This window comes from Balaenoptera musculus, chromosome 20 (assembly GCF_009873245.2).
Source record: "Balaenoptera musculus isolate JJ_BM4_2016_0621 chromosome 20, mBalMus1.pri.v3, whole genome shotgun sequence".
NCBI classification, from domain to species: Eukaryota; Metazoa; Chordata; class Mammalia; order Artiodactyla; family Balaenopteridae; genus Balaenoptera; species Balaenoptera musculus.
Window position 1 is genome coordinate 58,780,179 of NC_045804.1, and position 15,517 is coordinate 58,795,695.

At 66.3% G+C, this 15,517-nt stretch overlaps 1 protein-coding gene across 6 annotated transcripts in view; it reads right to left on the minus strand.

The window, feature by feature from the left end:
- Window positions 1-86: 86 nt before the first annotated feature.
- Window positions 87-15,517, minus strand: part of RAI1 (retinoic acid induced 1) — a 107,572-nt gene continuing 92,141 nt past the window's right edge. For 5 of the 6 annotated variants that reach the window (XM_036837598.1, XM_036837594.1, XM_036837596.1 and 2 more), the window contains one exon: window positions 8,981-15,045. In XM_036837598.1, coding sequence (XP_036693493.1) covers window positions 9,183-15,029 — 5,847 coding nt within the window. In that variant the 5' untranslated portion in view covers window positions 15,030-15,045 and the 3' untranslated portion in view covers window positions 8,981-9,182. Of the gene's footprint in view, window positions 1,509-1,827; window positions 1,878-5,695; window positions 5,790-8,980; window positions 15,046-15,517 lie in introns of those variants that run through there. The other variant, XM_036837599.1, reaches the window with a different exon arrangement.

Below are 15,517 nucleotides of genomic sequence, written 5' to 3' on the forward strand. Positions count from 1 at the left end.
ACTCCCCTCCCCTCCATTACAACCCTCTCCCTCAGAGCCTGGCCCCTCTCCCAGCAGAATCTGGTCAGAATCCACGGGCTGCATAATTCCAAAACAATCGTTGTATCTTTATTGACTTTTTTTTTTTCTGAATGCAATGACTGTTTTTTTTACTCTTAAGGAAAATAAACATCTTTTAGAAACAGCTCGATACACACAATCTTCAGTGTGAAGCAATATACTAATAAGAACACTAGTCGTCTTAACATTTACAGTCTTCATATATATTATATATATGTATATGTATACATATATATACACTATATAACGAGGCCGGATATAATACACACGTTCACCGTTTTACAGTTATATGTACAGGAAGTTGCTAGGGCGGCCCCGGGCTAGGGCTGCGTCAGGCCTATCGAAGCGTGGACAGAGCTGAGGACACGGACGGACAGGCGGACGAACTCGCGGGCACTGGCCCGGGCGGTGGTGGCTGCTTGGGGAGGGAGGCAGCGCCGGAGCCCCCTTCCCGGCAAGGGCCCCGTGCTGAGGGGCACACGACGCACGGCGGCGACACATGGGAGAAGCGAGCATGTTCCCAACATATATACATTCTATGTGACATATATATAGAGGGGCACACAGGTGTGTACATGGATCTAGCGCTGTCTCCGCTCCCGTGCGAGTGGCGCTGCGGCCCCCGGAGACGGTGGTCGTGCAGAGGGTCGGTCATGCGTCTGCCGGGGGTGCGCTCTGGTCGCGACTTTTACTTTTGCGCTCCCAGGCTGGGCTCCGGGGACGGGGCGGACTGGAAGGGGGACGAGCAGAAGCCAGTGGGGGCCAGTCCGGCCCACGCCCAGTGAGCCCGCATCCCCTGAGCACGGGCCCCAGGCCCCCGGCCCTCCTGACCCGCCAAGGCTGGGAGGGAAGGGCGCACAGCCTCCGGCCCCTCCTGCGCCGGACGGGCTTCGGCTCCCCCCGCCCCCAGCCGCGTTCCAGGAGAGACGTCCTGGAGGGGAGCCGGCCTCGGCCTCTTCGGACCCCACCCCACTCGCAGGGTGCCCAGCTGCGTGCCACTACCGACCCACGTGGAATGTGTGCCAGGTCGTGCTGAAACTTCCAGGGGAGAAGCGTGTCCCCAGGCTAAAGGCCTCCCACCCACGCCGGAGCCTGGGTGTTCCAAGGAGTCTGGCCGCTCCGCGGGCTCCCCCTCTCCAAGCCTGGCCGGGGGATGGGGGCGAGAAGGCCCTGTGCCGTCCGGTTCCGGGAGCAGACGGATCCGGAACCTGTTTTCTTCCCGACCCGGGACCACTAGCTTCCGCCCGAGGAGGCCAGATCCAAGATCCGGGGTCCGGATCAAGGATCGGCTCTGGACCCGCGCCGGAAGCAGCGCAAAGGCCCGGGGGCTGCGCCGGCGGCTCCTCTCCTCGGCGGCGGCGGCGGCGGCGGGCGGCGGGCGGCGGGCGGCGGGCGGCGGGCGGGATCCGGCGGCTCCTCCGGCCGGGGGTGGATTACAATGGCAGCATCTGCGAGGAAGAGACGCGCGGCGCGTTGCTGACTGCGGGGCACCTGCCGAGCGGTCAACTCCTCCAGACCCGCCCCTCAGCCCCGACCCCGCCCGCGCCTCCAGAGCGAGGCCCCACCTGCGGCTTTGCCTGTAGGCCGGTCCCCGTGCCCCGCCCCGCCCTGGGCTGGCCCCGCCTCCCGCACGTGCGGGGGTGTATAAGTGGCCCGGGGCCTGTGCGTGCCGACCCGCCCCCGCCTGGTCCGCCGGGAGCCGGCAGCCCTGCGCCGGGGGCTCCTCTCCAGCCTGGGCCCCTCCAGGGGAGGCTCGCGGTCACCCACCTTATGTTTGGGGCATTTCAAAGAAAAGTTCTCTTCGATGAATATGCAACCTGTGAGCAAGAGAAGTTCGTGCGGTCAGAACGGCGTCTTGTCCGGCCGGGAGGGGGGCCCACCGCCCCGGACGCCCTCAGCTGCAGGGTGTTTTTTCAAAGAGTAAGTCAGCCTCTGCTTGAAATCCGACCCAATCCGAACTCCGTCAGCCCTCCAGCCCCGCTGTCCTATCTGTCCTTTACTCTCCTTTCCCCTCCCCCTGGAACCCCCTCTTGTCATGGGGAAGCCTCTCCCCCTCGCCCTCCCCTGCTGTGCTTTGCTGGGCCACACGGGTCACTCCCTCCTGGTGGTCCGGTCCCAGCCCCTAGGCAGGTCTTGACGCCCAGGGGTGCTCAGTGAACGTGTGTTGACCAACTGGGACTGGGCCGTGTGGTCGGTCACAGGTCTGGATCCCAGCCCCAGCCACTTCTCTGAGCCTTGGTCCTCACAGCTGTAAAATGGGCGTCCCGCCCACTGCTCCTGTGTCTCTGCTGTGGGCTTGTTCCCGTGGGGGCCTAGCCGGGCAGGCTGACCTGAGCACTGGGGCAGAGAGAGGAGGGGATGGAGGTCCCGGGTCTGAGTGAATCTTAGCAGGTACTGGAGTGCCCATAGCACTGTCCGCCCTGGGGGAGCAGAGAATGGCCGGGCAGGCCCCACTGCCCTGCCTGCTGCCACCTAGGGAGGCCCTGGCTTTTCCCCCTGGAGTCCCCGTGCGTCACCCCCTGGACCTCTTCTGGGCTCATCCCCCTCCCTCCCCTGCCTGTGGGCCGCTGTTCTGAAGAAACCCCAGACCCACAAGCAGCCAAGCCAGTCCTCGTAGCACTGGGGGTGGCTCTGCCGCGGCACCGGGACAGTGGCAGCTAGAGGCAGCGCAGGTGGGGAGCAGGGCTGGGTAGCCTCCAGAGCCGGGGTCTCAGACCTGGAAACTGCCGTAGGTCTGAGGCGGCTCATGTTTTCCCCCTCCCTACGCTCAAGTAAGCCCGACGCCGTCCTGGGTCATACTCGGCAGAGCACTGGCCTGAACCCTGGCCCGCTGCACCCACGGGGCCCCCGCCCCGCGGGCCCTACAGTCAAGGGCTTGGGGCTCCGGAAGCAAAGAGTGGGGGGGTGGCACTTCCAGAGGCATCATGCTCAGCCGCCCCCAGTAGCCACTCTGGACGTGGAGAGGGAGGGCCAGTCACCCACCCCCGGCCCCTCTCCTGGTGTCTGCACTTGGGGAGCCAGGGCCCAGCTGACAAAGCGGCCCGGGGCCTGGTGCTCGCTTTACTAGCTCCAATGTGGGCTGCCTAACAGAGGGCGCAGGGTCAGTGGGCCTGGGCAGCTCTGTTGCCCCGCGGTCTGAGGGCCCGGCCCAGACCCCTGGAGAGCCCCACGGAGAACCGCACTTCCAGACCAGGGTCAGGCAGGTGCAAGGTGCTGACCAGGGGCTGGGTGCCTGCCGGGAGCTCCTGCCTGCCCAGCTCACTCCCTGGCTTCCCCCCGCCCCGCCCCCTGCTGCCTGGAGCCGGGTCCCCCTCCCCTCTGGCTGCTAGGCTCACTAGTTCTGCCCCCTTCTCTGGCCACTGTACCCCCTCCATGCCCCTCCCCCACACCGCCCCCTCCGGGCTCTGCCAAACCCTCCACCCCTTAGGCAGATGCCTCAAGTTCAACCCCAAAGGGAGCTGCACGTGTGGGGATTAACCACCCCCCCACCCAGCCTTGCGCAGCCCCTCTGTGAAGGAGAGAGGGGGCTGCCCAGCTGGGCCTGCTGGAGTGGGGAGACCATGCAGAGCAGAGAGGAGCTGGCTCAGCTGGGGCCCCAGCTCGTCTGGGTCCACCAGCCTCAGCTGAGCTGCTGGCTGACCACGGCCACCTGGGTGAGCTCAGCCTGGCATGCGGCAGGGCCCACCGGCCCCCACGCACCCTCCTGAGACATGCTGGAGTCTGGGCCTGGAAGGTCCGGTGGCTAATACACTAGCGGCACAGCCTGCCCTGCCTCGGGCCTGCTCACTGGCCTGGGGACGCTGGCCGCCTCCCTCTCCCCCCTCCTCCCAGCATGGCCCTGCTTCCTGTGCTTGCAAAGCCTCCGAGGCACAGGCTCCATCTGCACCCACAGCCCCTCTCCCCGGAATTCAGGGCTCCGTCACAGCTCTGCTCAGGCCGGCATCTCATCTGCCTCCTGCGGCCCTACAGAGAGCCCTCCTATATGGGGAGTCCCTCAAAGACATCACTGGAAACAGTTTGTATCGCTCCAAGCCTGGTATATATGTCTCACCACAAGCCAGCTCCTGCCCACCTCCCTTGACCTCTTGAGGACTGGCTCCAATGTCACCTCCTCCTAGAAGCCCTCCTGGATTCCCTCCCAACTCAGGATGGATCTCTCCCTCAGCACACAGTCTCTCTTTGTCTGGTCTCCATAACTTTAGGCAAGGATCAAGGTTTTCCTGTCTGTCCCACTGAGACATGAGCCCCCCAGGAGGCTGGGAAGCTGCAACACCGGAGGGGACAGCGCACAGGACGTGAAGCCGGCCAGACAGTGAGTCACCCCCCGGCCCTGTTCCTGCAGCGCTGTGGCCACGGGTAAGGCAGCCTCTCTGTGAAGGTGCCGCTGGGGACAGTGCGAGGCCTGGCGTGGGGCCGGCAGAGCGCAGGCGCGAACCTAATCACTGCGGGAGCAGAGCTGCAGCCTGCGGCACCTGTTCCTGGAGGTCAGGCCCTGGGTCTGGTGAAGTGGCGGAGTCCACGTTAAAATCCGGTTCCCACGGCCCTCAGGGCAGGGTGTGGAGCCAGAGCAGCCCCTGTCCTGCTCCAGCGGGCTCCCTCCCTGAGGTGCTAGCGCCTCAGCCCTCGCCAAGGAGCCGTCACTGCTCGGTCCCGTGTGTGCTCCTGGGGCGGCTCGGTGCGGGCTGATGCCAGGAGCTGGCATTCAGGTGGGAAGAGGGGCCCCCGGGCGGTGGGAGCAGGGAGGGTCCTGCCGGGAGATGCCTCTGCCCTGTCGTCGTGCGACGGGGTCGCGATAACCTCCCCCTCTTCCAGGGCAGCAGGGGGCGGGGGACAGGGATCGCGGGGGCTGCCCCCCAAATCGGACCGGGGCTATCCTTTCCGGGCCGTGCCTGTGATCTCACTCCCTGCTCCAGACAGCTGCAGAAAGAAGACATGACTCTAACCTCCGCTTCACAGGTGGGGGACCGAGTGCAGAGACATCGGTGGACTCACCCAGTCGACACCCGAAGCATGCCACCAGGATCGGGGGCTCCGGGCTCTCTGGCCCAGGCCGTCAGTATGCCACCTGCCTGGTGATGGTAGGTGCTCGATCAATGCCCTCGGGTCAAGTGAGCGAGGGAGTGGAGAGAACGGGGCAGGTGCAGGGGAGCCTGGTCCTGACTCCAGGGCCCGCCGTCCTGCTTAAACCTTCCACGGCTGTGCCGTGGAGCCAGGGGGAGTCTGTCTTGAACTTCCTCTCCTTCCGTCTCACTCAGTTTTTGTTACTGAACTATCTTTTCTCCTTTTTCTCCAAGCCAGTGAACTCCTATTCAGCCTTTTTCCAAGGCCCAGCTCAGTAGCCCTGCCCTTGGAGGCCTGAGACCCTCCCCAGCTGTAGGCACCCCTCGGCAATGGCAGCTCACATGCAGCTTTCCACTTTGTAGTTTGTGCTTCTGGACACTCCTCCAGCAGGTGGCTGGGGACTGATGTGTCTCCTTGTCACCAGCACTGCCCAGCACAGGGCCCAGCCCAGAGACACGAGAAGGTAAAGAATTGCTGGGGCAGGAGAAGAGGGAAGCCTGTGGGTCAAGTGGGGCCAGTTCAAGGAGCTGTGCCTGCGTCCCCCGACCTTCAGTCCCCTCGGGCTGGCTCTTACCCGCATCGCTGGCACACGGGTAATGGTAGGTGTGGATGCATCCTTTGTGGCAGCACCCGATGGTGGCCCCGGCTTCTTGGCAGCTGGAACAAGTCTGGCGAGGAGAGAGGGAAGACAGGTGAGTCTGCAGCCGAGGGGCCCGGCCCCCACCCCTTCCTCCCAGGGGGCCCTGGAAAGGCAGCTGGAGAGAGGCTCAGAACGGACGTCCACAGGGTTGGCTCTGTGGCAGCCGCCGGCCTGGCACCTTGGGTGGGCGGAGCTCTTGGGGCGGGAAAACAACCATCCTGTGGGTAAGCCTCGGCATCCCGCAGGCCCGGGCGAGCCCTGGCTCAGCCAGCGTGCACCGCGTGACCTCAGCCAAGCAACTCAGCTCTTCCAGCCTCTTCCGTACAATGGGGACAGCGCCTGCCTTATGGGACAGTCGTGAAGATTAAATGAGCAACTCCGTGTGCCCAGTGGATGCCCACGCACAGGGCCAGTCACCGCCCGGCTGTGCCCTCGCCTGCCAGCTCCTCCCCACAGCCTCCGGGTGGGCAGCTTTCATGGACGCCACTTCACTCCAGGTGAAGGTGATAAGTATCGTTTCCTACCCTTTCTGGGGGGGGCAGAACAAGCACTGGACCCAGAGTCGGATGCCTCTACTCTCGGAGAGGCCGTTCACCCCCTGCCCAGGACCCAGGAGGAGGAAACAGCCGGCGTCTGAACGCGGGGTTCATGTAAACCCTAGGCCGGCCGGCACAGCAGCTTGCCCACTCAGCCTCTCAAAAGCCAAAACCGTGGTCTGAGCTTGGGGGCTACCCCAGGTTGGGCCCAGCTGCCTGTAGGGGGACGTGCCAGGACAGGATGGCCATGCCATGAAGCCCCTTGGAAGCAAAACCTGAGGCCTGGGGAGGGGCAGGCTGGTCCCCAGATCCCGCAGACCCCCTGTGCAGCGGGGGAGTGAGGTTCGGGAGGGGGAGGGGAGGGGAGGGGAGGGGAGGGGAGGGGTGCAGGCCCCCGCCCAGAGGCTAAGCCACTGAAACCAGTAACTGCAGTTCGTGACACACCAGGCACATGTGGAGGCCGCCTCCTCAGAACACCCCGATGGCGTCAGCATGACTTTATTTCATACAGGTGAGGGATAAGAGCTCAGAAAAGCCGAGTAACTTGCCCGAGGGCACACAGCTCAAGAGAAGCTGGATGGGCTTTGAGCTCAGCAACCCAGCTGGGGCACAAGCTGGCGGTCATGGTGCCTCACTGCTCGGGGTGGGGGGCAGGGATGGGCTCCTTCCCACGCCGGGGACTGATGGGGACCCCACCCCCAGCAGGTGGGAGGCCAGGGATGAGTCTTCTCCCACCCTTCCTGGGCCTAGCCTGAGAAACGCCTGGGAATGCTCCTTCTGGAGCCGAGCTGGGGTGGGAGCTACAGAATGGGGGCTGGGGGTCGGTCTGGAACATTCATTGCCTCTGGATGGCAGTTTCCTTCTGGTCAGCACTGAGCCTCCTAGGGCTCTGGGGCAAAGGTGTGATGGGGCAGGAGTGGCCCCCACACTGGGACCAAGTGTCCCACCCACAGTGGCCCTTGATGGCTAAACAGTGACAGTGGGCTCCTCTGGTGACGGCCTCACGCCACCCCACCTGCACTGAAGCCCCCAAACCCTTGAGACAGGCATTTTAGATGTGGAGAAACGGAGGTACGGAGAGGCCTCGGGCCCTTCCGACCCCAGCACCCACGTTCTGAGGTGTCCCCCTGGGTGGGTGATAGGGGGCCTGGGAGTTTGCGGGGAGAGGTAGCCTCTGGGCAGACTAGGAAACTGAGGTCCCTGGAGGTGGGCACAGGACGGCTCAGGGCAGGCAGGTGCGTAGGGGCCCCCAGGAAGAGACACGGAAGGAAGAGGGGAGCCCCCGAGGGCCTGCGCAGAAGTTCTGTTCGTGCAGAGAGCAGGGTGCTGATGGGGGTGAAGGCAGGGGTCCGGCCGTCCCCGCAGCCCCACCCTGCTGACGCGCTTCGGTGCCCCGAGGCTCCCGGAGGACGGTGACTTGCTGGGGTCACGGAATTGGCTCTTGGGGCAGAGCTGGGATTGGAACCGGGATCTGCCTGACTCCAAGGCTGCACGCTACCACCGAGCTCCGAGGCAGAAAGGGCCTCGGCGGGCGGGCGGGCGGCCCACGGAGGTCTGGGCTTGTCAGTGGGTAGGGGCTGAACCATGACCTGGGAAGCCCCAGACCCCGCCCGTCTTTTCAGGGTGTCCTCCAGGTGCGGGTGCTTTAACGAGCCCCTCTGAGGCTTGCCAGGCTGCCAGCCCCCGCCTGGCCTGGGACCACCTCTCTGGCAGGGCGGCCGGTGACCACCCCTGTTCTGACCTTCCCAGGGATGCTCCCAGGGTGGGAGGCCGCTGGACCATTTTTGGAGGATGGCACAGCGGGCAGAGATGGGGCGACCGGGCCAATTTCCAGCTCCGTTATGTAACAGCCGCGTGACGCCAGGAAACCACAAGGCCACTCGGACCCCTGGCTTCCTCCACAGGCCAATAGGAGGTTGGTGCAGTGAGGTGAGACCAAAGTGCCTGGAACAGGTGACCTGGTAAAGAGGGGGTTGGCCCCCTGCGCTCGGACAAGGTGCAGAAGCAGTGCAACCCGGCAGAGCGGGCCGGGGACACTTTCGGGAGGCCGCAGGTGGCCGCCAGCTGGCCTGGTGATCTGAGCGTTTGGTATTATCTTTTAATGGCGGGAGACACCTGAACCTATTTCAGAGCCGCTGGGAAGGAGGCAGTGATGAGGGAGAGAAGCAGACACACAGGAGGGGAGGGGAGGAGACCAGAGGCGGTAAGGGTGAGGGCTCCAGGTCTTGGGGCTGCTGTCAGGCTGGAGGACCCGGCATGGAGAGGGTCAGGCGCCGGAAACAGGGAGGTGTGGGCAGCCCAGTGGCACCCCCCAGCCCAGCAGAGGGCTGCTCCGCGTGGCTGGGGGGGGGGGGTACCCAGAGGGAACAGGTGGGACGGGCACAGGGCGGTGGGCAGGAGCACGGGCCGCAGGAGAGAGTGCTGAGTCCCACCCCACCCCCGGGCAGCAGGGAGTGAGGGGATTGGGGGTCCCCGCGGTGATCGGAGTAGTGGTCACACTGCTGAGACAACATGCTAATGTCATCCGGCTGGCCGCCGCTGTCACTGGCCCCAGGAGATAGTCACGGAGCACGTGGACGGGCCAGGCACGGCTGTAATAACTTTATGGGCGTGAACACACATAATCCTCAGGGCCCCTCCACAGGGGACTATCATGCCCACTTTAGAGATAAGAAAACGGAGGCACAGAGAGGTTAGGTTATATTCTTGGAGACACACAGCAAGGGGCAGCGCTGGGACCTAAACCAAGCCCTCGGCGACTGCAGTTCCTCAGGGGACATTTTGGGGCCTCGCAGGAGAGGTTCCTGGACCGCCCTGCCCCGAAGGGCTCACGATCCAGCCAGCTGTTGCTGGAGAGGCTCTTCCCCCGCAGGCCCCGCTGCACCTCAGAGGCCACGGAGGCAGCCCCCGGATGTGCAGTTCTGGGGCCTGAGCATCTCAGCGGATGAGGTGAGCAGGGGTGCTGGGGGCTTGGGTGGGGCGTGCTGCAGCCGGAAGCGGCCGAGGGCGTGTGTGGCGGGTGCGGGGCCGAGCAGGCAGTAAGGGCCACAGTGGGAGGTCTGGGGCGGGGGAGGGCGGGTGCGTCCTGCCTCAGCCTGGAGAATGCCTCCGCGCTCCGGCTGAGCTCCCCACGTATTCACTTGTGACTGTGGTATGTTTGGGCCAGACTGTAGCATTAGAGAAATGGCCTGCCTGCCTGCAGAACCCGAGGTCCCCACCCGGCTGGGCTGGCCTCTTACCATGTCCACGGCCACCTTCATGGCCTCCTGCAGCCCAAAGAGCTTCCCGGCCACCAGGTAGACCCCGCCCGTCCACACGGCACAGGCCTCGTGCACCCAGTGCTCCTGCGTGTCCCCGCCAGGCTCTGCCGGCGGCTCCTTGCTGCACTCGTGCTTGCGGCTCCTGTCAGCTGGGGCTGTCTCTTCACCACCTTCCCCCCGACCGTCACAGCAGTAGCAACTCTGCAGCCGCCGGGACAGGCCCCGGGCGCTGGTGCGCAGGGAGCCCTGCTTGGCCGGATCGGCTGGGCCGTCAGGCCTGGGGGGCTTCCCGGTGGTGGTGGCGGTGGCAGCGGCAGCGGCAGCTGGGCACTCGAGGCCTTTGAGTGTCCTCTCAAGAGGCAGCGAGGCCTCCTCGCAGGTGCCCTCTGGCCGCACCTTCTCCTTGAGTTTTGGCTTCTTTTTGGGGAGGCAGTGTCCGGGGTAGTAGGGCCCACAGAGGTCCCCGAGGTCCTTGAAGTTGGCCGGGTTTTGGCAGAGGCAGCAAACAAGGCAAGAGGTACTCAGGGCCTTGGAGACCACGGGCCCCAGATGCATGGTGGAGGAGAGGGGCAGGGAGGGCCGAGGCTGCAGGATGGAGCCTCCAGGGAGCGTGGCTAGGGAGGCCCCGGCCGCGTCCAAGGAGAAGGAGCAAGAGGATGAAGAGGAGGAGGAAGGCTTCCTGTGGGGCTTGGGCTCCTCTCCGGGGGAGTTGACAACAGTGCATACAGTGGTGAACGCATCCCGCTTCTCCACCCGCACGAAGGGCGAGAAGGCGGGGGTGCGGCTGTCTGCTCGCAGCCGCTTGCAGGAGGAAATGTATTTGAGGCGGATTTCAGGCTCTGCGGGATCCAGGGGCAGCACCTGCTGCTGCCGCCGCCGCTTGGCACGCCCCTTACAGGGTGAGGTGGTGGCGTTCTTGGCCCGGCCCCGCGTCAGGCGCTTCCGCTTGGAATAGCTGCTGTAGTTGGCGTGGCCAGGCTGCTTCTGTGCCCTCACCTGGGGCTGGCAGGGCCGGCCCTCAGGGGGCTGGGAGGCCAGCCCCAGCTCCTCCGTCTTTGGCTTCTTGCCGCCTCCGCCAGAGCTGTCCTCGCTGCCCCCCTGCACGCTGCTGGCCGTCAGGAGCATAGCCGGGCCGAGATGAGGCCTCTTCTCCAGGGAGCCTTTGGGGAGTCCGAGGGCTCCAACCCTGCCTTTCCGGCTTCTCTTCTTAGGTGCCAGGGCAGTGCCCCCAGGCAGTAGGCCCTCTGGGGACGTGAAGGCCTCAGTTTTGAAACCGTCGGTCGAGGACAGTTTCTTACTGTTCACGAGTTTGCCTTTTAAGGATCTGTTGGTTGGATTTCTGCATAACGGATCAGCCCCCAAAGCTGCTGGGAACTTCTGCCCAGTGCTCACGTTTAAGAGACCTTCTTCCGCCCCCAGCGGGCTGCCCCCTGCGCTCTTGAGCCCACGGTCCTTCTCGGGGAGGGATGGGCTCACAGGATTCCCGGGAGGGGCCCCTGGTGCTCTGCACGCGAACTTTTTCAGGCTGGGTGAGGTGATCTTCTGCACGATGGCCTCCAGCTTCAGGCCCCGGCCTTTCCGTGGGGGCAGCACCTTGGTCTTCATGGCCCCCTGGACGGACGCCCGTGAGGCCAGCTTCAGGCTGGCGTCAGGGGTCTCCGGGGGCGGCGGCTTTGCCGTGGGCTCACTGTTGCCCTTGGTGGGCTTGGCCTTCTTGGGAGACGTCATCCTCTTGAAGAGGGTGGGAGAGCCCTCGGCCCCCTCCTCCTTCGTGTCCCCGCCGGTGCTGCCGCTGCGTAAGACCAGGTTGCGCTTCTTGGTGGGGACAGGTGCCATGAAGGCCGACTTCCTCTTGAGCGCGTGGAGGGGCCGATCGGAGAGCTTGCCGCCTGCACCAGGCTTGGGGACCCTCGCCCGTTGGCCCGCCCTGCCCTCCTTCTGGGGGCTACCGGCGACCTTGAACGTGGCGGGCAGGTGGTTGTTGGCGAGGAGCTTCTTGGTGGCGCGGCAGTTGGGGAGCCGGCTCTCCGAGGCCCGCCGCCGCTTGCAGTGGAAGGCCTCCTGGGTCCTGGTGCGGGACCGGAGGATCATCGAGCGCTGGTCTTTGCCTGGTGCATCCGGCGAGTCTGTCTCCTTGGTCTTGGAGCCCATGGGGCTACTGTCGGAGGCCACAGGCAGGGCGGCCGGGTTGCTGGGGCTGGATGCGGCCTTGGGGGAGGGCTTCCCCACCCGCTTGCCCGACTTGAAGGCAGCTCGCTGCTTGCCTCCCAGCTTGTCTGGGGGGGCAGGGGTGGTGGGCAGGCCCGGGGGTCCGGGCGTGCGGGGCTCACTCAGGGCCGTGAAGGAGCGGGTGCACATCCTGGGGAGCCCTTCCGAGGTCCCCCGGCCTGGGGCCCCCGCCCCTTCCATCTGTCCCTGGGGGGGCCCCGTGCACGACTCAGGGAGCAGCAGGTCTTTGGGCAGCGCCGGGGCCCTGCACGGGGAGTCCTCGGCCTCGGGCAGCCCCCGGTGCACCCGCCGGCTCCGTAAGCTTTTGCCGCGAGGCACAGGCTCCTTCTTGGCGATGGGCGCCTCGGGCACAGCGGGCTTGTTCGGCTTCTGGGTCAGGGAGGCTTCCGGCGCCAGGGCGGTGGGATCCCCCGGAGCCAGCGCCCCCTCGGGCCCCTCCTCCCCTGGCTTCATGTGGGAGAGGGAGGACTCGAACCAGCTCTGGACCTTGGACTCGGTGCCCACGGTGGGGCCCAGCAGGATGACGGCCTCGCCAGAGAGGGCGCATGGGGAGCCCCAGCCGGCCTTGGGGTCCAGCACCGCCTCCACCTCCTCCTTGCCACACAGCAGCGGGGCCTTGGGCGACAGTGGCTCCTGCACGCCCGGCCTCTGCTCGGGGCTGCCCAGGAGCTCGCACAGAGACGAGTACTCCTCCGCCTCCAAGTCCTCCTTCCTGCCGGCGGGCGGCAGCAGCGGGAGGTCCCCGAAGTCGGCGGCGGAGCAGCAGTGCCGGCTGTCCTCCAGCCACCGGTCGGCCTTGCCCACCTCGGGACACTGCAGCAGCCCGCCCGCCTCCTCCTTCACCCCGCCCCCCTCCTCCTGCTGGGAGGCCCGGGGCACCACGGCCTTCTCCCCCGAGGGCGGCTCCTCCTGGAAGCCCAGGCAGGCCGAAGCCTCGCGGGCATCCTCCTGGCCGACACTGTCGGCAGCCTTCCCGCCCTGCTCCAGACCCTTGGCGAGCTCGCTGGGGTGCAGCCCCCACCGGGGACAGGCGTCCCCCAGGTTCTCCTCGGGCCAGGCGAAGGGGTTGGCGCCGTCCGCCGAGCTGGCGGTGCTCGTGTCTGGGAAGCAGTCGAAAGCTGCTGTGGCGGGGTCCGAGGCGGCGGCCCCCAGGGTGGGCTTGGCGCCAAAGGAGAGGGGACCAGTTGTCTTCTTGGGGTCAGGGGTGGCGAAGCCCACGGAGGGATCTTCGAACAGCCCCGGGCCAAAGTCCTTGGTGCTGCTGCCCTTTTCCAGCTGCAGGGCCTCGGGCAGGGCCTCCTGCTCCCCCGGCCGTGGCCACGCACCCTTGGCCACGGGGTCCAAGCAGGCGCTGTGGTTCTCCAGCGAGAAGGGTGGCTTGCTGGTGTCCTTGGCCAGGCCGGGCGCCTCGGCCCAGACCTTGTCGGCCTTCTCGCCGATGGCCTCCTGCAGCCCCAGGATCTCGGAGGCCAGGTCCTCCTGCGCCAGGGCGCTCAGCAGCAGGCGCGGGCAGTCCCGCTCGCTGGCCACGAGCTTGGAGAAGCTGTCCAGCGGCAGGCCGCCGTGCAGGCTCTGGAAGGAGTCGTCGGACTTGGTAGACATGTCGTCGGGTGAAGTCACGGAGCAGGTGGACACGGACTCGGGCTTGGCCTTGGAGCCGCCGTGGACCCTGGCGGGGCTGCCGCGGGCCTGGCTGCAGTAGAGGAAGCCGCGCTCCAGCGGGTCCTCGGAGCCGCTCAGGTAGTCGGCCTCAGGCGGCTCGGCATGCGTGGACTGGGGTGTGCTGCTCAGCGGCTCCGACAGCGGCGTGCCTGCCGGCTCGGCTGAGTAGCCACTGCCCTCGGGGCTGCAGTGCTGGCTTTTGTGCTGCTCTGGGGTCCGGGCTGCCAGGCTCTTGACGCCCTTCTTCTGGGGCACGGCCGCCTTGGAGAGCAGCAGCTGCTGCACGGTGTTGGAGATGTTCTCCACCTGCGAGGTCAGCGCCGTGAGGCTGTGCAGGCTGAGGTCCGACAGCAGGCTCTCGGGAAGCTTGTCCTTCTGCAGGGCCTTGCAGTTGGCGGCCTGGGCGTCCACGGAGCCGGCGGCGTCCGTCGGGGAGGGGTTGAGCAGGGGCATGAAGTGGCTGTGGTCCGCGAGACCGGCGGGGAAGGCTCCAGGGCCGAGCGGCTGCTGGTTGTAGGGAAAGTTCTCCAGGTTGGGCATCAGCGGCGACGGGGTGGAGCTGTAGGAAGGGGAGCGGCCCACGGAGCGAGCGGGCGAGTGGCTGGAGCCGGGGCTGAAGGTCTGGTAGTATTGCTCCGGGGTCCTGACGGCCGCGTCCGGCTGGCAGTAGCCTGGGCCTTGCTGCCCGTAGTGTTGGTACTTGGTGAGGTTTTGGTAGTGGAGGGCTTCCTGGGCGTGGTGGCGGCTCTGGAGGGCTTGCTGCTGCTGCTTCTGTGGCTCGTAGCTGAGGCGCCCAGGCTGGTAGGCGTGAAGGCTTGGGACCCGCTGGCCCGGGGCCAGGCCGGCGTTAGCGGTCAGCGGCCTGTCGTGGGGCTGGGTGGACGGGGCTGTGCAGCTCTTGTAGGAGTGGGCCCCCTGCCCGCCGCCCTGGCCGGGGGAGGAGTAGGTGGAGGAGACGGGGAAGGACTGGGAGTGCTGGGGGAAGTGGCTGCCCGGGGGGAAGGGCAGGGGCGAGGCGAGGTCGTTCTGGGGCTTCTGCCTTTGGAGCTTGGGGTACGCCAGGGGCTGCGGGGGCTGCGGCAGCTGCTGCTGGACGTGGAGGGTGTGAGTCCGAAAGGGCAGCTGGGCGCCCTGCTCCGGGTACTGCCGGGCGGGGGGCGCTGCTGTCTTTTTCATCAGGTTCTCGTCATATTTGCCCACCGCCCCTGGCAGGGGCTGCGGCTGCGGGGGTGGCGGCTGCGGTGCCCCCCAGGCCTGCAGGCCCTCCTCCCCCGAGTAGCGGCCGGGGTAGGGGCTGCCGTCCTGGACGGCGTAGCCCGCGAAGGACGGCCTCCCCTGCGGGGCCTGCGGAGAGGACAGGCCTTTGCTGGCGCGCACCGTGGCGGGCGTGCCGGTGCCGCCCTCGTAGCTGGGGAAGGGCTGCGGGCCGTAATAGTCCTTGGTCAGCAGACGCTGCCGGTCGCAGCTCAGCCCAGCCTGACTCGGCTGCCGGTAATTCTCCAGGCGAGATGTCTCCTGTGAGGTCTGCTGGTAGGTCTGCTGTTTGCCATGGAAACCACACCTTTCTCGAAAAGACTGCATGACTCGGGCTGGTTATCTGTGAAAAGAGAAAGGGCGAGAGGGAGGGCGGGGCGGGGCAGAGGGAGAGCGATTCAGACGAGCCATTTCCTCTCCCTCGGAGAGCCGGCCCCCCTCCCTGCCCTGCCCGCTCCCGCAGCCTCCCCACCAGCTGTGCACATATTGACAACTTCTGTGTCAGGGACGTGTGCTCTGTAATTCCCGCTCCGACAGGGATGGGTACAGGGAGGCCACCAAGGAGGGAGGTGCGACCCGGCTGCCCGGCGCCAGGTCACTGGGGAGCTGCCCCCCCCCCACCGGCCGGCTCCCCCCTCCCTCCCCCACAGCCCTTCCCTGCCATTTCAAAATCATTTAGCAGGGCAATTCCCGCTCCCCTGGTCCCCTGGGGCTGCTGGATCCCGTAAGCTAGCCCCAGCGCAGCAGTGTTCAGGCGTGACCCAGCGTGCGGGGGGCTGGGGACAGCTTGCCCCTGCCCCAGAAGCCACTCACCA